Genomic DNA, 26426 nt, shown 5'->3' with positions numbered 1-26426 from the left:
ATTGGTTGCTATTTTGGCAAAACCAAACCAGCGGATGCAAATGAATTTTTAAAACAATTTATAAAAAATATAAATATATTGATTAATAAGGGCATAACTAATAACAATGAAACAACATTTCCAGTGTCAATGCACTCTATCATATGTGATGCTCCTGCTAAATCTTTCATTACACTTACTAAAGGACATAGTGGTTATTTTAGCTGCACAAAATGTACAATTGAAGGTGAATTCATCGCTAACAGAATTTGTTTTCCCAATTCTGACTGGCAAAAAAGAACAGACGCTAATTTTCGTAATCAAACTCAAGAAGAATATCATCTCGGTCGTTCTATTTTATTAAACATTCCAAATTTTGACATTGTATCTCAAATTCCATTAGATTACATGCATATGATATGCATTGGCGTTGTTAGGAAGTTGATAAAATTATGGATAAGTGGTCCTCTTAAAGCTAGATGTTTATCCTCGCAACGAATAAAAAATGTTTCTCAATTTCTTCTCGATATTAGGCATCTTATTCCAAAAGAATTTGCAAGAAGACCGCGAGAAATTCAAGATTTTGCACAGTGGAAAGCAACCGAATTAAGACAATTTTTGTTATATACCGGTCCTGTTATATTACAAAAAGAAGTAAATCCTGATATATTTTCAAATTTTCTTACTTTACATGTTGCTGTTCGGATTTTATGTCAAAATAATAGTACAGTTGAATATATTGAATATGCGAATAAATTATTGAAACATTTTGTTGAATGTTTTATCAAAATTTACGGGCCCGAATTTGTATCCCATAATGTTCACGGTCTTCTTCACATAACTGACAGCGTAAAACAATTTGGGCCATTAGATACTTTTAGTGCCTTTCCATTTGAAAATTTTATGAAAGAATTAAAATCTCTTTTGAGAAAATCTGAGAAACCATTAGAGCAAATTAGCAATCGTTATGCGGAAATGAGTTTTTATAAAATCAAATCTGACGATGCAGATATATCAAAAATAAGTGTAAAGAATTCACACGAAAAAGGACCGTTGATATCAGGTTGTTTCAATCCACAATTTTTGAAGGTTGAATTTCCCCATTTTATTATTTCAATCAAATCTTCTGATAATTGTTGTCTCATAGAAAAAGATATTGTCTGTTTGGAAAATATCGCAACGTCGAGTGAAGGTAATTATATTGCAATAGGTCGTAAATTCAAAATTGTTGAAGAACTTTATAATAATCCATGCAGTTCTATTCATTTGGATATATTTAAAGTAAGTCAATTATCTGACATTCAAACCTGGCCTTTGCATAAAATCAGTCATAAATTCGTAAAATTGCCATACAGGAATGAAAGATATTTCGCAGTAATACCGCTTATAAGCACTACATATTAATAATATTTGTATATTGCGCTTTAATTTGTTTAATAAAAAATTAAAATAAATTCTGACAATAAAAGCAAAATAAAATATGACAATAAAATAAAAAATTAAAATGATTTCTGATACACAATAATCTATACAAATTGAAATCTTGTTTACAATATTACTCGTAGAAGCTCTTTTGTATAATTTCACAGGAAGATGTCGAATCGAGGATTTATCGTCGTAGAATTCTCCGATGGTATCCAAGTAATACCCAAAATTTGGTTACAAAGTGAGGATGTATGCAAATATCCTTCACATTTCAAAACGGATTTAAGACTGCGAAAGGCAATTGAAAAAGAGGAAATACCAAATTCTGATTGGCCTTCCTTTAAAATTAATCGGATTTTTGGCGAGTATTGTAAGTATTTCAATAAAATAGCTTTTATTGCTGTTAAGTTTTACCTATTCATAATACTAAATGTTTACAACATTTTCAGCGTCTTTACAAAAGGCTGATGCGAAAGCAGAAAAGGCCTTATACACGTCAGATATGGATACTGAGAAAGAAGCTAAATCTTATAGAAAATATAGAGCGAGGAAAGTTTTATCTTCATCCGAAAGCGAAGAAGAGTCATGCACAAGTGCAATTTTGCCACCTGCTCCATGTCCTCCTGCAAAACGTAATTATAAACAATTCTAATCGCGTATATATATATATATATATATATATATATATATATATATATATATATATATATAAAATTCATATATATCTCTCTTATATTTTAACATTATATTTTATTTTATCAATATGAAAGGTCAACGACTGTGCAATACAAACGAAACAGTACAATGTGAAAGTGCATCCATTACACGTTCTTGGGATTCTGCAAAAAAATACAAAGTATCATCACAAATTTCAAACTTGAGCTCCTACTCATCATCCTTGCAAGGTGAGCAAATTTATTACATATCTCCATGTAACAATGCATATAATATTATATAAAATTTCATACTTATAATTAATATTATCAGTAAGTATAAATTTAAAAATGTATACATAATTTTTTACATACAATATTTAAAATAATACATATACAATATTAATAATATTTTAAAAATTGTGTGCCTACATATTCTATCTATACATATATGGATATACGACGAAATATACATATATGTATATATAGAATAATATATATATGTACTATACTCATATAGTTTACATATATAACTTGTCAAAATTCCATTTTCTTTCTAACTCCTATTTTGAATGCTAAATGTATTTATAATATATTTTATGTGCAGATGCGAATGATTATGGTACTTTGTACGAAAGAGATGAAGAAGCGCTTAACATTGCTACAAGAGAGAAAAATCGAGACAATTCAATACACCGACATATGAATAAAATGGAGGAAGTTGGTCGATCTAACTGTACGCAAGGAAACCAATATATAAAGGAAAAGGAAAATAATAATTTAAATCATCAATTTTCACAAGCTGCGATTGGTAAATAAATGTAATGCATATAAATATAATATATACACACATACACACGCCCACACACACACACACACACCACGCGCGCGCGCGCACGCCATTAATTTTATACATATATATTTCATATTTATCATTAATATTATCAGCAATTATAAATTTAAAAAAGTATACATAATTTTTTACATACAATATTTAAAATAATACATATACAATATTAATAATATCTTAAAAATTGTGTGCCTACATATTTTATATATACATATATGGATATACGACGAAATATACATATATGTATATATAGAATAATATATATGTGTGCACTCATAAAGTTTACATATATCTTGTCAAAATTCAATTTTTCTTCTAACTTCTATTTTGTATGCTAAATGTATTTATAATATATTTTATGTGCAGATGCGAATGGTTATGGTATTTTGTACGAAAGAGATGAAGAAGCGTTTAACATTGCTACAAGAGAGAAAAATGGAGACAATTTAATACACCGACATATTAATAAAATGGAGGAAGTTGGTCGATCTAGCTGTATGCAAAGAAACCGATATGTAAAGGAAAAGGAAAATGATGATTTAAATCATCAGTTTTCACAAACTGCAATTGGTAAGTAAATGTAATGCATATAAATATAATATGAACACACACACACATACGTACGAACACACATGCACGCACGCACACACGCACACGCATACGCACACGCATGCACCATTTATTATATATATATGGACCGTTTATTTTGAAAGTGGTGCAAGTCCATTTTCTTTTGTTTCGAGAAAATTAAATGTTAGCAGATCTGACAATTAAAAAATATAGGTTAATTATGTGAAGTCTGGGAATGTTTGTACTAATTTATCAATATGTAATTTGATTATATAAATTTCTTTTAGGCGAATTTAACTAAAATAATATATATTTCCAGGCTGCAAATGGACTTACACCACTTTCATAATTAGTCAATTGTAAATATCATTTAATTTCAATTTTGAAATAACAAATATCACTTAAAATATATTTCATATTAATCCAATTTTGTTTATAAATAATAATAAGAAATAAAATAGAATTTGTATTTTTTATTTTGAACGTTAATTATATTTATATATTGTTAAACTTAACACAAGATATTGGTATTATTAATTATTTATGCTCTTCATGTGGCAGTGTTTTGAAATATTCATGATGCACAGGAGGTATATAAGGTAATAGCTGCTGCATATCCTTATATTTTTCGTATGTAATAGGCCTGGCATCGTGATGGAAATTGGACTTACACCATTTTCATAATCAATGGTTACGCAATTTCTTTTACCGGCCAATTTTAAATTGAACAAAGCATTGGCATTTTTTAAGATATTAAATACTAACTAGTTATAAACAAAAAGTTTACACTAAATTAAGAATAAATTACGTCATATCTCATTTTTTTAAAAAAAGGACTTACACCACTTTCAAAATAAACGGTCCATATATATATATTTGAAATAAATGGTGTACATATAGAAATTTTGCAACTGTAATAGAGTTTAGCAATTGTGTATTATGAGCAGATTTAGCAATTGTAAGGCCTTTATTTATACGTGTTAAATTGTTTTCTATACAAATTTAAAAATAATAGGTATTACAACTTTTACCTATTTCTAAAATTTTTAATAAAATCTATTATTATTATTATTATTTTATAGTTTTATATAACTTTTATATAATAGATATGCGAAAGATAACAATAATAATAAATATTTTCATATAGAACTATCAATTTAAAAAAAAATGCAATAATCTACATTTTATTTCTTTCATTAGTAAAATTGTATAGTATATCGAAATACAATATATGTTCTTGTCTGCTATATTTTTTGAAAAAGCAACGTATGTAATGCCACTAATTTATATGTTTTATATACAATTTATATATTTAATTCACTATACTTATTACATTTTATTATATTATTATATACATTTATATACATTTATTTATATATATTATATACATGTATATGCTATTTATACATTATAAGTGTATATATATATATATATATATATAACCGTTTATTAATAATAAATGCTATTTACAGTGGATCATTTCAAGAGATTAACAAGAGAAATAGTGACTATAAAATATGATATGAGACAAGCATTGAGCTTATTAGATATTTTAGTTGAAAGAACTAATAAAAGCACAGAATGTGCAAGTACGAAATTTTCTTTTGGTGACGCTGAAAATCGGTTTCCGTTGCAAACTGTAGCCCAATTAGCGGAAGTTGAGGAGATTTTGAAAGCTTCAGATTCCCAACATAACACTGAAATAGTAAGTTAACGCATATAAATTTATATACAATATAATAGTCATATATATATATATATATATGTATTTCACAATTATTATCAAATCTTTTATAAGTACATTATATAATCAATCTTAGGTAAACTTTTCCACAGTAAAAACATTGTATGTCCTTTTCAGAAATTTTAATCCCTATTTTAATTTTATACATATAAATAATCCCAATTAAAATAATTAAGCGTAAAAAGCTGGTTTTTTTTACTTATAAGATTATCACATTTCATGAGATGTATTAATCATTTAAAATTATTATTAATTATTTATTAGATATTATCAGAGATATTAATCACTTAAAATTGCTATAGAAAATGATTGAAGATTGTTAAGAAAAAGACATTACTTTATTTAATTTAATAATATATTACTTTTACCTTATAGCGCGTATATATCAAATCTATCGGAGGAACATGCGTCGATGATGCCGTAAAGAGAACGTTGTATAAAACATTCTCAAATAAATTGGCGGAGAAATATAACTGGGAAGGCCGACGCGGAAAAGAGCCACTGCATAAATTGGAACTAATAAAAGTTATTTTCAGTAAGTTTGTTTATATGTAAATACAACTGCAAAATATCTTCTGTTAGAAGATATTTTATTTTTTTTCCTCTCTATATGCGTGTAAAAATGACAGCTAATTAGTTCCAATAACTTGCCATGGAACATTCTGTATCATATATAGATATATTTATGATTATTACTTTAATCAAATTTAAAAAGTTTTTGATGAATTAAATTTTATTTCCATTTTTACATTGTATAACTTAGAAATAATTATTAAACAAAGATAATACACTATGAATTACTATAGTCATCAATCAATTAGTATAGAAGAAAAAGTTAAAATAATGAAAATATTTTTAGGATCCATACTTCACAATATCCCAGATTCCGATCAGGGCAAAATACAACGAAGAGTTATGGAGTGGTTTCGACATTCAAAAGCGAGACATGAAAATGAGAAGAAGCGGACCCATAGATGCGAAGGCAACGTTTCTAATTTATCAGAATAAAGAACTGGAAAGGTATATTAATAATGTCAAAAGGTATGAAATATTAATTATTTTAATCATTACTGGCAACATATTACATACAAATTCTATTGTACGTTGTGTTATAGAATTATTTGCATATTTCGCAGTTATTTTCACTTGCAATAATGTACGTAAGTTCGTTTTCAGCTCTTTTTATGAAACAGTCACTGATGAAATGCGATGTGCAAGTTTCCAATAGCTTATTATATCGCAAGTCTGAGACTTCCTAAAAAAAAAAAAAAATTAATACAAGATATGAGTAGATATAGCGAAAAGATAAGGAGGGGAGAAATATATTATTGTTTTAACACACAATTTTCTAAACTCGTATTCAGAATAATGTTTATTTTTTATATGTTTAGATTTTTATATGTATCTATACTCACCATTCACGCTCATCACTGTATATTGAAATTAAATTTGCATGGCTCTTTAATTATAGATTATTTCCGACACTATTTGTACACTACTATTGCTTATGTTTCTGTAAAAGCCATTGGCTTTAAGTAGAATGGACTGGGTTTTGATATTCACTGCTAATATTGAAAATCAATAGTATATGTTATGTAAATTATAAATTTTCAGTATTGAGAGCCATTAGAAAAATATAAAAACAGTAAGATTTAGACGGTAAACAAATTGATCAATCACAATTGAGTACTCTCGAAATAACCCTAGTGAATCTCGATTATGATTGGTCAATTCGCTTACTGTCTAAAAATAAGCCTATTATAATAGATTTTACATATGTTTCAGATGTGCATGGACAATTTACATCCACATTTTAATTAATAATAAAAGTTATATAGTTTTTCGAGTTACGCGCATTATAAATATATTCATTTTTCTGTTTGCGTAAATAATTGTATTAAGAACAATATATTTTTGATTTTACGAAACACAAACCAATTATATAATATGAATAATTCAATTATCTCTAGTTTCAATCTAAAAATTAAGAATTTTCTTCCTTTAGTAATAAATTGCTGATATATGTTATGAATTGTGTAAAAAATTTTGATATCGAAGAAAATTCTTTATCTTAAAATTTTGTTAATTATATTTTAAAGTTTAATAAAAATTTTCAATAAAAATTTGTATTGTTTATAAATTAAAAATAGAATATATAATATCACAACAAATTTTTAAGTATACTCTCAAAACATTAACTAACAATGAAAATTTTAAATAAGACAAATAAAAATTAAATTTTACTTTGTTAGAAAATGTGTATAAATCTATCATACATCCATAACAGATGTCTAATGGACATCCATTATGGATTTAGAGACGACGTCTACCGTGGACATAATATGGATTTCTATTAGAAGTCTATACAATATCCACTGTGGAGATAGATGTCGCATGGAGCTATGGAGGTTATATGGACGTCTAATAGATGTCATGTTCCGTGTGGGATTGTGTATTTAACGGTTTTGTATTTAACGGTTTTGTATTTGACGACGATGGTGAAGCGTCTGAAAGACTTAGTCCGAAGAATTCGACAATTCTGAATCAGTATTTAACAGTTGTCTTTTGTCCGACACATTACGTAAATTTCTTCCCATTTATAATAATAATATTAATTCATTATTTTTTTGAAAGAAATATTTATCATTTTTTGTTTTATCAATTCCCAAAAATCCATGTGGTTCTGACCAAGCTTTTTTACAGAACTTACAAAACTCTTCATATGTTAATTCAGAAGCCAATTCTTCATGTATTTTTTTGAGATTATCTCCAAACTCATTAAAAATAAACCACAGATTTGAATTTTTTCTAATTATAGGTTTTATTTTAGTGTATTTATGATATAATCCGAGAATACTAATATTTTTATGCCTTCCTTCACAATAATATCTTATTATTTTACTTTGATCTTTTAACATTCCATCATCAAAAATTACTAAACTATTTGATGCACATTCTTCTACTGGTAAAATTTTTTCCCAATTACCCTCAAATAAATAATCAATATCATATTTATCTTTTTCCAACTCTTTCTCTAATCCTACATAAGTAGGTTGGTCTATAGATGGACTATAAACATATAATTGCTTATATGGTAGCCATTTGTTTGCGACAAAGTTAGTAGATAAAAATGTTTTTCCACTACCCGATTCACCTAGAATTATACCGCGTACTACATCTGGAAAGAATCCACCACCTCTTTTATATTTATCTATAAAATTAAAATGTTTCATTTTTAGGTGATGTTTAGACATTTATTAATAATAATAAATGGACGAGTATTTTAAAAAACGAATGTATGTTTATCGAAAAAGTTATAAGTATTTTTTAAAATGTAAAATCGGTATATCACTTAGTAAAGCAATATTTGCGGCATCAAGTTTATCAGGTATTGCTGTTACACCATTATTTGCAATAAGTGCCATATCTGTTATAATTGAAATATTAGATAATGAATTCAAAACATCATTAAAATTAATGGATAGGCTTGATGAATATAAATTATCATTTAATTTTTATTGTGAGTTATTACATTTATTTGAGGCTCAACAAATATCTGAAGAAGAAATTCATTTACGTGAAAAAGATTTTATTAAAAATTTGAAATACTTTCCACGTGAAAAGTACTTGAAACAAATGAAGATAAATGGTTATTCTTCAATGAAATAAATGACCGTTAGTAAAAACGATATTATTGATGAATTTACACAAACCAGCAAGGAGAAATTATCCAAGAAGATCTATTATTACATTAGGAATCGATGATCTTTGGCAGGCTGATCTTGTTGAAATGGATTCGGGTAACTTAAAGGGAATATCCAAAATTAATAAGGGATATAAATATTTATTAACAATTATTGATACTTTTTCCAAATTTGCTTGGGCAATTCCTGTTAAAAATAAAACTGGAGAAGGCGTATCAAAGGCAATGAGTATTTGTTTTAAAAACCTATCGAATCTGTCCTTTGGACTTAGTCTTTCAGACGTTTCACATTCAAGAACCGAAGGTTTGTCTCAAGGGGTTGACCCGAACTCACAGCATAAACCACCCAAAAATCTACAAACTGATAATGGAAAAGAATTTTATAATAAAGATTTTAAAAAACTCATGAAACAAAATAAAATTAATCATTATTCAACATATAGTGATAAAAAAGCTGCAATTGTTGAAAGATTTAATAGATCACTCAAAGAATTAATGTGGAAACAATTCAGTATACAGGGTAATTACAAGTGGGTTGATATATTACCAAATTTATTGAATATTTATAATAATAGAAAGCATAGAACTATAGGAATGACACCATGTGAAGCGTCCTACGGACTTAAAACTAGTACACTGCCTGAAAAGACGTCTGAAAGACTAAGTATGAAGGATGCGTCTGAAACACACCTGAAGATGTGCCCAAAAGGCGCCCGAAAGGCACCTGAAAGACTAAGTATAAGGGACGCTAAGTCCGAAGGACGCTTAGTTCAAGGGACGCGATTCAAAGTTGGTGATTATGTAAGGATTAATAAATTAAAACATATGTTTGAAAAAGGATATACACTTAATTGGTCAACTGAAATATTTGTAATAGATAAAGTTTTTAAAAACATACCTCCATATTATCATATTAAAGATATGAAAGGTGAAGAGATTAAGGGAACTTTTTATGAACAAGAACTACAAAAAACTAAAATTCCAACTAACATCTATTTAGTTGAAAAAATATTAAAAAGAAAAGGAAATAAAGTTTATGTTAAATGGCTAGGCTTTGATAATACACATAACCAATGGATAAATAAAAAGGATCTAATCACTTTGTAAGCGTCCTTCGGACTTAGCGTCCTTGGACTTGTATTATAATTGGTCTTAATTTATAATATATTGGTCTTGATTCAGAATTTAACACTCTTGGAATTTAGGATTTCTGCCAATATTTTAGAAGTTCTTCTTTCTTTGTTGCTTTTATGAATGATTTTGGTGTTTTTTAGTTGATTTTGATATAGGAAAAAATCTGCGCTAGAACATACCCTTTTGTATACTACTCACGCGGAAATAAACCACGAAATAATAGTAGTTAATAGAGAAAGATTAACGTATATTATAATAACGGAGGACGATTTAAAAAAGTGTATCCAAATAAATTCCAGATACATATCCGAGAAAACACAACCAATACACCGTATTAATTCAAACGCGCCGTGCGAAATACAAATGTACTTGCAACCACAAAACCAGAACGAGGCTTGCAAAAGTAAACATGTAATTGCGACAGAAACGATATGGATACCGTTACAACAGCCACTTACTTGGCTATATTCAACTGTACGCGAACAATCAATAATAATTCAATGCGAAAAGTATAACGAGATTAGAAAAGTAATTAAAGGAACAGGGCAAATTACTCTTCAAAATAAATGTAACTTAATAACAACAGAAATGACGATCCAACCAAAAGAAGTCATACAAGGTAGCGAAATAGAAACGTATTTACCGGAAATTAATATTACATTTATACGAGACAATACAGACATATTAGACACGAAACAACAGAACATCGTACAGCATTCAGAATTAACAGAACTAAAAAATAAATTAAAAGAAATGAACAACGATTTGCAAGACAATAACGACAAATTCTTCACACAAAAACAATTCGTATATCCTATGGCGACAAGCGGAATAACCACAATAATTATAATAATATTAATAATTTATATAATTATGAAAAATAAAAAGAAATATACGAGACGACCGTCAGTCAGGATATACGAAGAAAACGAACCACGTATATCATACGGATTCCCAAGACTCATACTAAAACGTAATTTAAGCACACGATTTTAGAATAAGAAACGATTATATTCATATTATATACGGGAAAAATATTGTATATTAGAATAAGAAGAAATTTTGTTTTGCGAAAAACCTCACTTTTACACCTCCGTTTTTCTTTTCCTTACGGGGGAGGGATGTTATAGCCCGAACAGGCTATACACGAATTATTAAATATATTATTCTAAACACATATTATTTTATATGATTGCTCAACGTGTAACGCGAATACAGATCACGTTACGAGCGTTGACCGAACAAAGCGCTGACAACGCGAGCCACGCGCTAAGCCCGAGCGACCGTGCAATCATTTCATTGCGAAAACGCGGAAATCAGGGCAAGCGGAAGAAGGACATTGCGAAAATGCAACGTAGAAGTCCTACTTAAAGGCGAGATAAAAAGGAATAAAGAAATTGCGAAAGTGCAAGCAAAGAAGTCCTACTTAGAACTTCTTAGCTTGCATCCGGATATTGCCAAAATCAAGCGACACGATACACAGCCTTGTCGCTAAACGACCCCCTCCCGGGAAGCAAAGGGGAGTTAATAAAAAGGCCCACCGCTAACGAACGGCGGGCAGTCTTTACCATTAATATTACGCGGGCAATCTTTATTCCTTTAAGCGAGCAATATCTCTAACAACCGCGAGTGTCAAAACGAGTATTAATAATTATTATAATATTGAATAGCCACGCAGTCGGCAGAAATATATACGAAGAAGCGAGAGGCGAGTCTCGAGACCGAAACTCGACTATAGACACGCGCACGTTAAGATATCCGTTATCGTGATACGTGACGCGAGCGAAAGTGCGGGAACATTGTAATCAAGTCACAAATAAAATAGATATTAATATATTTATTTAACTGAAAAGGTGTCATTTTAAACAAATAAAAACAGTGAAGTTCTCAGGCGGAGCCCGAATTCCCAAATTCCTTCCGGAAAACGATCCCAACTACCGTGCCTCTCCCGAGGCACAACACTATGTACGCAAGTTTTGTTCGTTCGGAACGCCTTAGTTACGTGTCAGTAAGAGAGATTTTTCTAAAATTCTTATATAACATCACGGAAATTCAGGAGAAACGCTTTTCTGCACACAGAGCTGAGATTGCTGTGTACGCAAATTTTGTTCGTTCGGAACGTCTTAGTTACGTGTCAGTAAGTGAGTTTAGTAGAAAATTCTTGTACAACATTAAGGAAATTGAGGATACACGTTTTTCTGCGCACAGAGCAGAGATCGCTATGTACGCAAGTTTTATTCGTTCGGAACGTCTTAGTTACGTGTCAGTAAGTGAGTTTAGTCAAAAATTTTTGTACAACATTAAGGAAACTTAAGATATACGTTTTTTGCGCACAAAGCTGAGATCACTGTGTACGCAAGTTTTGTTCGTTCGGAACGTCTTAGTTACGTGTCAGTAAGTGAGATTTGTCTAAAATTCTTGTGCAACATCAAGGAAATTGAGAAGAACCGCTTCTCGGCATACTTTGTTAAAATCGCTATGTACGCAAGTTTTATTCGTTCGGAACGACTTAGTTACGTGTCAGTAAGTGAGATTTGTCGAAAATTTTTGTGCAATATCAAGGAATTAAGGATATACTCTTTTCTGCACACAGAGCTGAGATTGCTGTGTACGCAAGTTTTGTTCGTTCGGAACGCCTTAGTTACGTGTCAGTAAGAGAGATTTGTCTAAAATTCTTATATAACATCATGGAAACTCAGGAGAAATGCTTTTCTGCACACAGAGCTGAGATCTCTGTGTACGCAGGTTTTGTTCGTTCGGAATGTCTTAGTTACGTGTCAGTAAGTGAGATTTGTCGAAAATTCTTGAACAACGTCAAGGAAATTGAGGAGAAACGCTTTTCTTGGCACAGAGCTGAGATCTCTGTCTACGCAAGTTTTGTTCGTTCGGAACGTCTTAGTTACGTGTCAGTAAGTGAGATTTGTCGGGAATTCTAATACAACATCATGGAAACTTAGGAGAAACGCTTTTCTGCACACAGAGCTGAGATTGCTGTGTACACAAATTTTGTTCGTTCGGAACGTCTTAGTTACGTATCAGTAAGTGAGTTTAGTCGAAAATTCTTGTACAACATTCAGGAAATTGAGGATATAAGTTTTTCTGCGCACAGAGCTGAGATCGCTATGTATGCATGTTTTGTTCGTTCAGAACATCTTAGTTACGTGTCAGTAAGTGAGTTTAGTCGAAAATTCTTGTACAACATTAAGGAAATTTAAGATATGCGTTTTTCTGCGCACAAAGCTGAAATAGCTGTGTACGCAAGTTTTGTTCGTTCGGAACGTCTTAGTTACGTGTCAGTAAGTGAGATTTGCCGAAAATTCTTGTGTAACATCAAGGAAATTGAGGATATACGTTTTGCTGCGCACAGAGCTTAGATCGCTATTTACGCATGTTTTGTTCGTTCGGAACGTCTTATTTACGTGTCAGTAAGTGAGTTTAGTCGAAAATTCTTGTACAACGTCAAGGAAATTGAGGAGAAACGCTTTTCTTGGCACAGAGCTGAGATCTCTGTATACGCATGTTTTGTTCGTTCGGAACGTCTTAGTTATGTGTCAGTAAGTGAGATTTGTCGAGAATTTTAATACAACATCATGGAAACTCAGGAGAAACGCTTTTCTGCACACAGGGCTGAGATCTCTGTGTCCGCAGGTTTTATTCATTCGGAATGTCTTATTTACGTATCACTACGTGAGATTTGCCGAAAATTCTTGTGCAACATCAAGGAAATTAAGAAGAACCGCTTCTCGGCATATATTGTTGAAATCGCTATGTACGCAAGTTTTATTCATTCGGAACGACTTAGTTAAGTGTCAGTAAATGAGATTTGTCGAAAAATCTTTTACAACATTAAGGAAATTGAGGATATACGTTTTTCTGCGCACACAGCTGAGGTCGCTGTGTACGCAAGTTTTGTTCGTTCGGAACGTCTTAGTTACGTGTCAGTAAGTGAGTTTAGTCGAAAATTCTTGTACAACATTAAGGAAATTGAGGATATACGATTTTCTGCGCACAAAGCTGAGATCGCTATTGTTATACCTCGAACAGGCTATACACAAATTATTAAATATACTATTCTAAATACATATTATTTTATGATTCCTCAACGTGTAACGCGAATACAAATCACGTTATGAGCGTTGACCGAACAAAGCGTTGACAACGCGAGCCACGCGCTAAGCCCGAGCGACCGTGCCATCATTTCATTGCGAAAACGCGGAAATCAGGGCAAGCGGAAGAAGGACATTGCGAAAACGCAACGTAGAAGTCCTACTTAAAGGCGAAATAAAAAGGAATAAAGAAATTGCGAAAGTGCAAGCAAAGAAGTCCTACTTAGAACTTTTTAGCTTGCATCCGGATATTGCCAAAACCAAGCGACACGACACACAGCCTTGTCGCTAAACGACCCCCTCCCGGGAAGCTAAGAGGAGTTAATAAAGTGGCCCACCGCTAACGAACAGCGGGCAGTCTTTACCATTAATATTACGCGGGCAATCTTTATTCCTTTACGCGAGCAATATCTCTAACAACCGCGAGTGTCAAAACGAGTATCAATAATTATTATAATATTGAATAGCCACGCAGTCGGCAGAAATATATACAAAGAAACGAAAGGCGAGTCTCGAGACCAAAACTCGACTGCGGGAACATTGTAATCAAGTCACAAATAAAATAGATATTAATATATTTATTTAACTGAAAAGGTGTCATTTTAAACAAATAACAACAGTGAAGTTCTCAGGCGGAGCCCGAATTCCTTCCGGCAAACGATCCCAACTACCGTGCCTCTCCGGAGGCACAACATAATTTGGTGGCAGCGGTGGGATCTGCCGGGGCATCGTTAGAACTAAGCAACACCTGCAAAAGACACGGTTGTGTTAAAAAGCGGACACGCCAACAATCAATTCAATTGAAGTTGATGGACGGAAGCAGCAGCTAAGCCTTCCCCAAGACCTGCAAGGCACCCAGAGTGTAAACAGGACAGGCACGCCAGCACACGTAAAACGTAAGCTGACGGAAACTACAATCAACGGAAGACACCGCACGTACAACAGAACGAGCATCGCCACAACAGCTGTAGCAGAAACGTGAGCGGCCAAGCATCGCGACCTACGATAACTCTACAGACAACACACCGACGCCGGACAACTACCGCCGTACGACGAGCATCGTTAGCCGTATCAGCCGCCGAGCGAAGGACTTCAGCGTCAGCAACCTACTGACACAGCGAGCGATCATGCGAGCCGTTATACTATTGTAAGTCCGAAAAAATTTAATAAATATGCAAATACGCTGTTCAGAACATAAACCCCGCAGACGAAGAATCGTTAATTCAAGCAATCTTATTTACAAAATTAAAAGGGAAAGCGATGCAGGACTTTGAGACGTGAGATATACAAACGTTCGACGAATTAAAGCAGCAACTCGAGACTTGTTACCAGTCGAAACAAAGCACGACACATTTACAGATCGAATTCAACTCGCTAAAACAAAAGCCGAATGAAACTGCGCATGCGTTCGGACAACGCGTTGATCAACTAGCGATGAAATTATACGATTCGATGATAGAAGGAAAAGAGCATTCCGCATTATCAAAACGCACGATTCAACAAACAATCCAAGCGCAGACATTAATAAATTACCAGATCGGGCTACACGACGAATTACGAGTGCTCGTACGCGCACAGCGATATACGACGCTCCAAGAAGCGATAACGGGCGCGAGCGCTGAAGAAAATCTCAGACCGGGAACAGCGAGAACAAGTGGTTTTGCTAATAAAAATAAAACCGAATTTAGTTACTCGCGAAATAGTCGAAATCCGACACCTCAATGCTTTAAATGCGGAAAAAACGGACATTTCGGACGCGATTGCCGTAGTAGCCGATACGCGCTCCCGAAGCCGGAAAAACCCTCGCGAATAAACGCGATAAGTAAATACTGCTCGCATTGCAAAAGAACAGGACACAGCCGCGACGAATGCTGGAGTCTAAAAAGGAAACCGAAAAATAGTACAAATAAACTAAAAGTCGGAAATCAGCAAAAACGCGAGACGAAAATATACGCGATCGAAAGAAATCGCGACAACAAAAAGGAAACGCCGATAGCGCAAGTAGCAGTAGCGAAGACGAGCAGGAGGAAGCGAGAAAGTGACAACCGCGACCTACATCTGAGTATCGCGTTACGCATATTAATGATATGCCACACGCAAAGAAAAAGACGGACTTATTGCTAATAACATTACCAATGCGATAAGCGAAAAACGAAAAAATACAGATGTACGATTCAGGATCGACCATCTCACTAATAAAATTGAAACATTTAAAGGACGACGCATTGATACACGAAGATAAAATCGCGCTCACAGGCATAACCGGACATAAAATACACACCATCGGAAAAATGTACGCCACAATCAAAATAGAAAACCATAAGGTAAAACATGCATTTTACGTGGTAAAGGACGACATTCCGATCGAATATGAAGGGATACTAGGAATTGATTTCCTTCGACAACATTCGGTGTCTTGCGATTATAATAAAAATCAATTAAAAATAGGAAACGCCGTACTAAAATTCCATTCGCTTAACAAAACGATTCTAAAACCGCACAGCGAGACCATTGTAAAAGCGACAACAAATCAAAGCAATATCTCTACCAACCGCGAGTATCAATAATTATTATAATATTGAATAGCCACGCAGTCTGCAGAAATATATACGAAGAAGCGAGAGGCGAGTCTCGAGACCGAAACTCGACTCTAGACACGCGCACGTTAAGATGTCCGTTATCGTGATACGCGATGCGATCGAAAGTGCGGGAACATTGTAATCAAGCCAAGTCACAAATAAAATAGATATTAATATATTTATTTAACTGCAAAGGTGTCATTTTAAACAAATAAAATCAGTGAAGTTCTCAGGCGGAGCCCGAATTCCTAAATTCCTTCCGGCAAACGATCCCAACTGCCGTGCCTTTCCGGAGGCACAACACTAAAGATTGTCGATCAAAACTAAACCAGCAAACGGGATCCAGGAATTCTTTATTCTGCCGCTATTGTAAGGAGCAAGGTCATCTTCTCGAAAATTGTCAATTATGCCATGCCAGTAATTTTCGAAAAAAAGAAAATAATCACGGAAACTACAACGATCCCTCGACGTCGGGTGCACAGCAGGGGTCCGAACGAAAGCCGCACCCGCCCAAAACTCAGGTAGCCAAGTAGATAAGGACAGAATTACCATAAGGGCCGTGACTGTAAACCTCGACAAACATAGTCGCGTGCCTACCGTTCAAATCAACATCGATAATTTAACTACTAATATAACTTTTATGCTAGACACGGGATCTGGACCTAATATAATTAAAGAAAATCTCGTTCGCGAAGAAATAAATATTAATTGCACTAATATCCTTAAGTTGAACGGTATAAATAATTATCCTGTGTACACCTTAGGTGAAATTACATTAACTTCTTTTGAAACACCGGTTATATTCCATATTGTATCTAACGATTTTCCAATTTCACAATCCGGCATATTAGGAAACGATTTCTTTAAACAAACTTCATCGAAAATAGATTACGCATAAGGGCACTTGGATGTCTCCGGAATCAACATACCTTTCTTATCGCCTGAAGCCATTATCATAGCTCCGCGATCCGAATCATTATTTTATCTAAGAATAGAAAATCCAGAAATACAAATAGGCTACATACCAAGATTAAAAATAGCACATGGAATTTATTTAGGAGATACCATCATGGAAAATGTTTCTGGAAAAGCATATTTAAATGTTATCAGTACTTTAGATGAAGAGGCAGAAGTACATGTCCCGACCTTGCGCTTAAAACCATTGAGCGAATTGTTAGATGACCATGATTCGAAGACCGAGGCTCTGAATAAGGAAAAAGAAGAAACCACATACGGAACACTCATACATAATGAATACGATTATGAAAATAATATTGAAAATTAAGGTGGAAATGTGGATGAAGAAAATATTATTATCGAAGAAATTAATTATGAAGACGAAGAAACAACTTTAAACAAAGAAGAAAATAAAAATAAGAATAAAATTAAAAACGAAGACGAGATAAAAATTAAAATTGAGAGAAAAAATAAAAAAATAAACAATTCAAAAATCCTTGGAGAGGGAAATTACCAAACCTCTCCTGAAAATCCAATGAATCCAACCATTCCTGGAGGGGAAAGTTACCAATCCTCTCCTAAAAATTTAATTAATTTAAAAATCCTCGAAGAGAGAAATTATCAATCCTCTCAAGAAGGGAATAATTCTAGGATTTCGGAGGGAAATTTCCAAACCTTGTCAGAAAATCCTAGCTCCGTCGATTGCAAGGAAGAAAATTACCAAACCTCACTACGTATTCGACACAACCTCATTCCAAAAAGGGAAGAAGTCCTTTATCCTTCCTGGATATCAAATTTCCTAAGGTTGGATTATTTAAAGAAGAAAATGATAATGAATTAAAAACCTCTCATGTTACAATAAGAGACCTCCCCGAAGAGGCTCAAAAATATAATTTAAATATTAAAAATTCAAATTTACGAAATATGAAAAATAAAAATAAACCGTCTTCAAAAATCATTACATTCTTGTTAAATAAATCTCAAGAAATCTTAGAGAAATTCATGCGAAAACGCAAAACAAGTTATAAAACAAAACAAGAAGTTGAAAAATATAATTTGCATAATTGTCTAACAATTTCCGACGACCAGGGAAAGAATCGATTCGTCGAAATCATAGAATCATTGCGTTTAGAACATTTAAATGAAGCAGAGAGAAAAAGCATTATAAAATTAATAACGGACAGTCAAGATCGATTTCATATTCCTGGAGAAAAATTAACCGCAACTCACGTATTACAACATCGAATACCTACTACAGATGACCAACCAATAAACACTCGTCAGTATCGATTTCCGCAAATTCATAAAGAAGAAATAAACAAGCAGGTAGAAAAACTGTTACAAGGAGAAATCGTAAAACACTCACAATCGCCATATAACACGCCTATATGGATCGTGCCGAAGAAAGAAAATTCCAAAGGAAACAAACGATGGAGAATGGTATTAGATTTTCGCGCTTTAAATAACAAAACCATCGGAGACGCATATCCTTTACCGAATATCGTCGATATATTAGATCAATTAGGAGGAGCTAGATATTTTTCGGTATGCTATTTAGCATCTGGATTTCATCAAATAAAAATGAACCGCGAAGACGGTCATAAAACAGCTTTTACTCCTTTTGGACATTACGAATTTGACCGTATGCCGTTCGGTCTAAAAAATGCTCCGGCTATTTTCCAATGTCTAATGGACTTAGTGTTAACTGGGTTACGGCAATGAACTATTTGTTTATATAGAAGATATCGTTATCTATGCAACCTCGTTAGAAGAATACGAAAGAAAATACAACGCTTTAATGAAACGTCTAAGAGAAGCTAACTTAAAACTTCAACCAGACAAATGTGAATTTTTAAAAACAGAAGTAACTTATCTGGGACACGTAATCACTAAAGACGGAGTAAAACCAGATCCGAAAAAATTAGAAGCAGTACAACGATTTCCAAGACCTAAAATACCTAAAAATATTAAACAATTTTTAGGACTTGCAGGATATTACAGACACTTTATACCGAATTTTTCCAAATTTGCCAAACCATTAACGAATTTATTAAAAAACGACACCCGCTTCGAGTGGACCTCCGTGCAAGAAGAATCTTTCGAAATTTTAAAACAAAAACTATGCAAAGAACCAGTACTACAATATCCAGATTTTTCTAAACCATTTATTCTAACGACCGATGCATCAGGAATAGCCGTTGGAGGAATATTATCACAAGGAGAGATAAATAAAGACCTACCGATAGCATACGCCTCACGAACCTTAACAGATAACGAATCAAAATACGATACATACGAAAAAGAAGCACTAGCTATTGTATATTGCGTTAAACATTTTCGACCATACTTATACGGAAGAAAATTCACTTTAGTCACAGATCATAAACCTTTGATGTGGTTTAAAAACGCACAAGACGCAAATATGCGAATACTTCATTGGAGATTAAAATTAGCAGAATACGATTATGAGGTTGTATACAAAGCAGGAAAAACGAACGTAAACGCAGACGCATTATCCAGAAATCCTGTAAATATCGAAGAAATAGATTGTAAAATTATAAAAAACAAGAAACATTTAAACCCAGATAACCCTAAAGATGCACGATTAATTGCCGAACTATTAGAAAATTCCGATAGCGAAGAAGAAGAAGATGACGATTTCCATTTATATCTTTCCGATATGGAGGAAAACGAAGAAATAATAGCTGAAAGCGATTTACTAAATAACAATAACGATACTCTTCCATTTACACTAACAGAACTAAATGAACCAGATCATTTATCAATTACCGAAGAGGCTTTAATACATGATCCTCCTGAACCAAATAAAATTCAAACAAGAAGTCAAACTGCAAAACAAAATATTGAACAAAATAAAACAACCGACGAATTGCATAGCGACGGAGAAGAGATAGAAGAGACTGAAAAAAGAAACGACCCGCCGGATAAAAATTCTAACAGTGAAAAAGAAGATGAAGAAGAAGAAAATGAAGAAGATATTATCAACAAAAATTTACAGTCAAGAAAAAGGAAACCCGCATTTATTGAGAATAGAATAATTCATGGTAACGTTATAGACTCTTGAGAATTATTATTTTTACGAAAAGATAACATGGTATATTTCGTCGACGCTCAGGGAACACCTTTAGATTCAGGCTCACAAAAACTTTTCGAACAAAAAGAGCTTCCGAACCTAGGATTTCTTGTCTTAGGAAAAGCTAAGACTATAAAACATAAAAATCATTATCATCTGGTTTTACCTATCTGGTTTTACCCATCAGCGAGGGACAGCGAGAAGGCCCTACGACTACCCTTAACCAAATTGTTAAAATCTTAACAGACTTACGAAATATAACCGAAGATTTAAAATTAGAAACATTTAGTATCGCAAAAACCGAGTTTATTAATAATGTCCCATGGAATGACGTTAAATCACATATACAATCAATATTCGCTGACGCTCCTACTAAAGTTATTATTTGCCACGGACTAATTAAATATCCACCGAAGGACTTACGTTCCGTTATAATCAGTGAAATGCATTGCTTACCAACGGGAGGACACCGGGGAGTCACAAAAACTTATAATCGAATAAAACATAAATATTACTGAGAAAACCTAAAAGCAGATGTTCAACGGTATATACAACAATGTTTACAATGTCAATTGAAAAAACTAATCCGAGCAAAAACAAAACAACCTATGATAATTACAGATACACCAGGATCTTCCTTTGATAAAGTAGCTATGGATATCGTAGGCCCTTTACCTAAAACCGAAAGAGGAAACGAATATATTCTAACATTACAAGATCAATTAACTAAATTTTGCATGGGAATACCATTACCGAATCAAACTTCCGAAACTATCGCAGAAGCTTTCGTAGACCGATTTATTTGCGTACTTGGAGCACCAAAAGCAATATTAACGGATCAAGGCAGAAATTTCCTTAGCGACCTAATAAAGAAAATTGCAAAATTATTTAAAATTCGTAAATTTTGCACAACAGCCTTCCATCCTCAATCAAACGGATCCTTAGAAAGATCACATCACGCATTAGGCGAATATTTAAAACAATACGCAAATGAACAAAAACAATGGGATAGATGGATTAGCCTTGCTATGTTTAATTATAATACAAGCGTACATGAAGCAACAAAGCATACTCCATATGAGCTGGTTTTTGGAAAGATATCACGTGTTCCATCGAACGAACTTCTACCTCCTGGGGATAAATTAGCAAATTACGACGAATATTTAATAAATTTTGTCACTCAACTTCACGAAATTCAGGGAAACGCACGTGATAATGTAATTCAAGCCAAAATTAGATAAAAAAATTATTACGATAGAAAAACCAACCCGCAAACTTTTAAACCGGGAGATCAAGTATTTTTATTAAAAGGTCCAAAACCAGGTAAATTCGGAGATCAATATATTGGGCCTCACGAAGTTCTAGAAATCTTGAATAAAAACAACGTAAAAATTAGAATAAAAAAGAATAGTCGAATTGTACATCCCAATCGCTTACGAATTTCATATATCAAAACTAATAAATAATTACGAGAATTTTCAGATGGACCTCAGAATTGGAAGACAAATCACGATAATAATTTAAAAAAAAAAATAATAATAATTGAAATTTTATCAAACAGAGTAATAGGAACAGACTCAACTTACCAGTTACAGTAAATATATTTCCCATCGTGTAAAATAAGAGAGAACATAAGCGAATGCGCCATACTGTATTATTCAATTGTTAGATTAATCAATATATTAAAAACATATATGTATATACACACATACATGTATTTTTAGTATTATATTTTTAGTATTATTTTTATATAAATATTATAAATGTGGGATTTTGGTTCGTTCAATGAGAAATATTGATGAATATCACACGAGTTCATTAATTAATCGGATAACAATAGTATAAATCGGCTCGTTATTATAATGTGGAGATCGCCTGACATACGTGTTTGCAGTCTCACATTCAACTTAACTATGCTCGCGCTCCCTTTTGGAGATCATCAACGCCTCGCCTCGCTCGGCCACCTCGTTTTGCTCGCTCAGATAATCGCGATTCCCACATTCGGCCATTCCTGCACTTCCTTCGGTCCCCGAAGGAAAACCTTTATAACTTTTCATGTAGTCAGCAGCGGATGTCGTAGTTTTGGGTCCTTCGCTTTTGCAAATTTTTATAGCTTCATACCTATCATTACTTTTGACTTTTGACACTTTATAAGGTCCTAGATATCGTTGCTTAATTTTTAAACCCGGCGCAAATTGTGTTCGTCGGATTACTACTAAGTCACCTTCTTTATATATTTAAGCTTTTTTACGATGTTTGTTAAAATATCGCTGATTTTCGGCTTGTATTTTTGAAATATTTCTTTTCGCAGTATTTCTTAAGTTATCGCGTTCATCATTAAATAATTGTCATTAAAACTTATTCCTGTTCTAATAAAGACAATAATTGAATATCATCGTGCTGCCTCATTTTTACGCCAAATAAAGCTTCAAATGGACTCATACCCACGCTTCGCTGACAAGTGCTGTTAATGCACATTTGCAACTTAGCTACATGACGATACCAATGGTCGGGTTTATCTAAAGATAGTTTGGTTAGTACGGGAATAATAAGTCTATTTATACGTTCTACTTGTCCGTTACCACGAGGTACACCCGTAGTTATGGCAATATGTTCTATGCTTTCTGTTACGCAATAATCGTTAAAATAAGACGAGGTAAACGCAGTATCTTTATCTGTTATAATACGTTGTGGACTGCCGAAATGTTGTTGCATTGCCGTCAATTTATCTAAGACTTCTTTGGCGTTAGTAGTTTTAGTAGGATAAATCCATACAAATTTTGAAAATCCATCTACTATAACGATTAAATACAATATTTGTATAGTTTGGACGTGCTTGTCATCAGACCTAAGTGATCAATGTGATAAGTGCTTAATGGTGCGTCACCTTTAGGAATAGGTCTCAACATGCCCTCTTTTTTCCCTTTCTTTTTTTCAGACAATATACAGGATACACAACATTCAATATAATTATCTATTTTATCTTTTAGTTTTGGAATGTAATAGTCTTCTTGTATAGCTTCCATCATTTTTTTAGTAGCAAAATGCCCGTTTTCATGTACTCTTCGTATAGTATCATAATACATACTTGACGGCAATACTACCACACTTCGGTCGCCCACTTTTTTCATTACTATCCCATTTCAATCGCATAATCCTCATATGGACCTTTTGCTAACAATTGCTTAATCACGTGTAGACGCTCCTCTTTAACTTGTTCGTTTTTAATAGACATCAACATTGTAACTTCTACCAGCATCACAGGATATCTGCTTAAGGCATTAACGTGTTTCATCCGGTCGCCATGACGATGTTCGATATCATATTCAAACTCCTCTAATACTAATGCCCATCTGGCAATTTTAGGTGGTAAATTTTCTTTAGATAACGTTTTCTGAAAAGCTTGACAGTCAGTTACAATTTTAAATTTAATTCCTAATAAGTAAACGCGAAATTTTTTAACCGCTTTAATTATTGCTACTATTTCTAATTCATAGGAGCACCACTTTTTTTCGGAGTCGGACGTTTTATTACTCATATAGTAAACGGGGTGTAAATATTTTTCCTCAGGCTTTCTCTGAAGGAGAGTTGTCCCGTACCCTTGTTTACTTGCATCTGTATGTAATTCAGTGATTGCATTAGGATCGTATATTCGAAGCACAGGTTCTTTTAACAAAACATCTTTTAACCGCGTAAATGCTGTACCTGTCAAAAGTAAAGTGTTGCTCTTCTTTTATGTCACATAATGGATAAGCTATTTTTGCATAGTCTTTTCTAAACTTTCTGAAGTAACTTGTAAGTCCGAGAAAACTCTGTAATTGTTTAAACGTCTTAGGTTGGGGAAAACCTTGAACCGATTTAATTTTAGCTGGAGATGGCTTTACACAACTATCCTCAATTACATAACCTAAGAACTCGACACATTTTTGTAAGAATTGACATTTTTTCCAGTTGATATTAAGACCACTACTTGCAGCAACAGCCAGAGTTTTCTCTAACTTATCAAATGCATCTTTTTCGTCATATTCTGGAACAATTAGATCGTCCATATAAGTAAAAACAATAGTTTCTTGAATGAGGTCTCTAAATACTTCATCAATAAATCTTAAAAAGTTGGTAGGACTATTACAAAGTCCAAATGGCGTTTTCATAAATTCGTATTGACCCGTTGGTGTGACAAATGCTGTATATTTCTGGCTTTCTTTTTTTACTGGCACGTGAAAAAAACCGTTTTTCAAATCAAGTACAGAAAATATACGAAAGTTTACGAGCGCGTCTATCTTATCATCTATTAACGGCATTGGATATTTATCACGTATCATTTTTTTGTTTAATGCTCTATACATACACGACTCGAGCCATCTTTTTTGCGTACAATAACAACTGGACTAGCATACTCACTCGTGCTGGGTTTGATTATACTTGTCGCTAACCATTCGCGTATTTGATTGTTCAAGACATCTTTTTCCTTTGGAGCTAATCTGCGGGGACGAAGATAAACTGTTGTCGTATTCATTAATAGTATTTTGGTTTCTATTGTGGTTTTGACAGTCTCCTTCGGCTGATAATTAGCTACTAATTCGATTTGTCCTTTTCGAATAATTATCTCCGTGTTCCGTAAAAAATTATAACCCAGTATTAACTCAGCCGTCATCGAATTGGTAGAGACTACATAAATGGCGATTTCGTAAGTGTCGTTTCCAATCGTCAATTTTAATTGGAATGTGCCCTTCGGTCTTGTGATGACATTTCCTAGTCCTGTAAAAACTCTAGTTGTTTGATTTAATTTGGGTTCTCCAATATCTTTATATATATCATATCGCATTAAACTTATGTCGCTTCCAGTGTCGATTAGAGCGCGACATTTTAATCCTGCAATGTCGACAAGAATAAATTTATCATCTGTAGTATTTATACAACTCACCGTGGTCGTAGATGCTCCCGGCGACTGCGCTTGCTGATATTTTAATGCGATGTGTCCAAAGTTGTTACATTTAAAACACTTCGGTCCTTTATCTGCATTTGTACAATTTTTAACATCATGCTCTGTTGAGCCACAATTAAAGCAACGTTTCTTATCTGACTGCTTGTTGACGGATTTATTATGTTCTTTTCTTGAGTCGTCTTTGGAACCATCTTTCTTTATTGTAGTTTTCTTCCGTTGTACTTTTTCTTTAATCCGATCATACACTTCTAATTTCTTCTTTAATTCACGTAGCGTGCGGGCTTCGTATAGAAGTGTTTTGTCGCCTTCTTCGTCAGGAATGCCATCGACTATATATTGGATAAGTGCATCTTCTTCAATGTAGCCTTGATCGGCTATTTCTTGCATGGCGTAAATGTATTGTCGGCTGCTTTCTCCGGCCTGGCGTCGGCGCTTAAACAATTGATTATGTACTGTAGCACTATTTATTTTAATCCGGAATTCATCTTTTAATTTCCGTTTAAGAGTCTTCCACGAAGTCACTCCTTTCTCAAATGATACAAACCGTTAGGCCGATCCCTTTAGCATTCGTTTGGCATATATCAATTTCTGAAGATCATTCCACTGTAGTAAGGCACTCATATCTTCGAATTCCGTTATCCATTTTTCAATCGGAAATTTATCATCACCCGAAAAGTATGTCAGACT

General features: G+C 33.1%; 3 protein-coding genes and 1 long non-coding RNA gene across 4 annotated transcripts; 3 read left to right on the top strand and 1 right to left on the bottom strand.

Moving 5' to 3' along the window:
* Positions 1-1483: 1483 nt before the first annotated feature.
* On the top strand, positions 1484-2293 carry LOC138938336 (uncharacterized). Its single transcript, XR_011447689.1, has 3 exons — positions 1484-1774; positions 1854-2036; positions 2175-2293. It is a non-coding gene; the product is annotated as an uncharacterized lncRNA (long non-coding RNA).
* A 375-nt stretch (positions 2294-2668) lies between these two features.
* LOC138938215 (uncharacterized) lies at positions 2669-6391 on the top strand. Its single transcript, XM_070305046.1, has 5 exons — positions 2669-2868; positions 3274-3477; positions 4950-5182; positions 5597-5756; positions 6081-6391. Exons 1-5 carry the CDS (start codon positions 2760-2762, stop codon positions 6227-6229), a joined length of 855 nt encoding a protein of 284 aa, XP_070161147.1. The 5' UTR covers positions 2669-2759; the 3' UTR covers positions 6230-6391.
* A 2758-nt stretch (positions 6392-9149) lies between these two features.
* LOC138938380 (uncharacterized) lies at positions 9150-10031 on the top strand. The gene has a single exon (XM_070305295.1). The coding sequence runs from the start codon at positions 9150-9152 to the stop codon at positions 10029-10031; it is 882 nt and encodes a 293-aa protein (XP_070161396.1).
* A 13896-nt stretch (positions 10032-23927) lies between these two features.
* Positions 23928-26126, bottom strand: LOC138938379 (uncharacterized). Its single transcript, XM_070305294.1, has 3 exons — positions 25196-26126; positions 24765-25004; positions 23928-24499 (listed from the first exon to the last, which is right to left on the bottom strand). The coding sequence occupies exons 1-3, from the start codon at positions 26124-26126 to the stop codon at positions 23928-23930; spliced, it is 1743 nt and encodes a 580-aa protein (XP_070161395.1).
* Between the last annotated feature and the right edge of the window lie 300 nt (positions 26127-26426).

This window comes from Polyergus mexicanus, unplaced genomic scaffold, assembly GCF_030449975.1.
Source record: "Polyergus mexicanus isolate NDT 795.1 unplaced genomic scaffold, iyPolMexi1.0 SCAF_12, whole genome shotgun sequence".
Lineage (NCBI taxonomy): Eukaryota > Metazoa > Arthropoda > Insecta > Hymenoptera > Formicidae > Polyergus > Polyergus mexicanus.
The sequence above is the reverse complement of the archived record's forward strand: the minus strand, read 5'-3'. Positions and strand labels throughout refer to the sequence as shown.

Excerpts from the sequence above, each read along its gene's own strand:
- LOC138938215 (XM_070305046.1), top strand. The coding sequence starts at position 2,760 with ATGAATAAAATGGAGGAAGTTGGTCGATCTAACTGTACGCAAGGAAAC. Across the intron at positions 5,183-5,596 it reads CCCAACATAACACTGAAATA|CGCGTATATATCAAATCTAT; the intron begins GTAAGTTAACGC and ends TTTACCTTATAG. Across the intron at positions 5,757-6,080 it reads ACTAATAAAAGTTATTTTCA|GATCCATACTTCACAATATC; the intron begins GTAAGTTTGTTT and ends AAATATTTTTAG.
- LOC138938380 (XM_070305295.1), top strand. The coding sequence starts at position 9,150 with ATGAGTATTTGTTTTAAAAACCTATCGAATCTGTCCTTTGGACTTAGT.
- LOC138938379 (XM_070305294.1), bottom strand. The coding sequence starts at position 26,126 with ATGCAAGAAATAGCCGATCAAGGCTACATTGAAGAAGATGCACTTATC. Across the intron at positions 25,005-25,195 it reads TATAATCAAACCCAGCACGA|TAAAAAAAGAAAGCCAGAAA; the intron begins GTGAGTATGCTA and ends TTCACGTGCCAG. Across the intron at positions 24,500-24,764 it reads AACTCTGGCTGTTGCTGCAA|GTACAGCATTTACGCGGTTA; the intron begins GTAGTGGTCTTA and ends TACTTTTGACAG.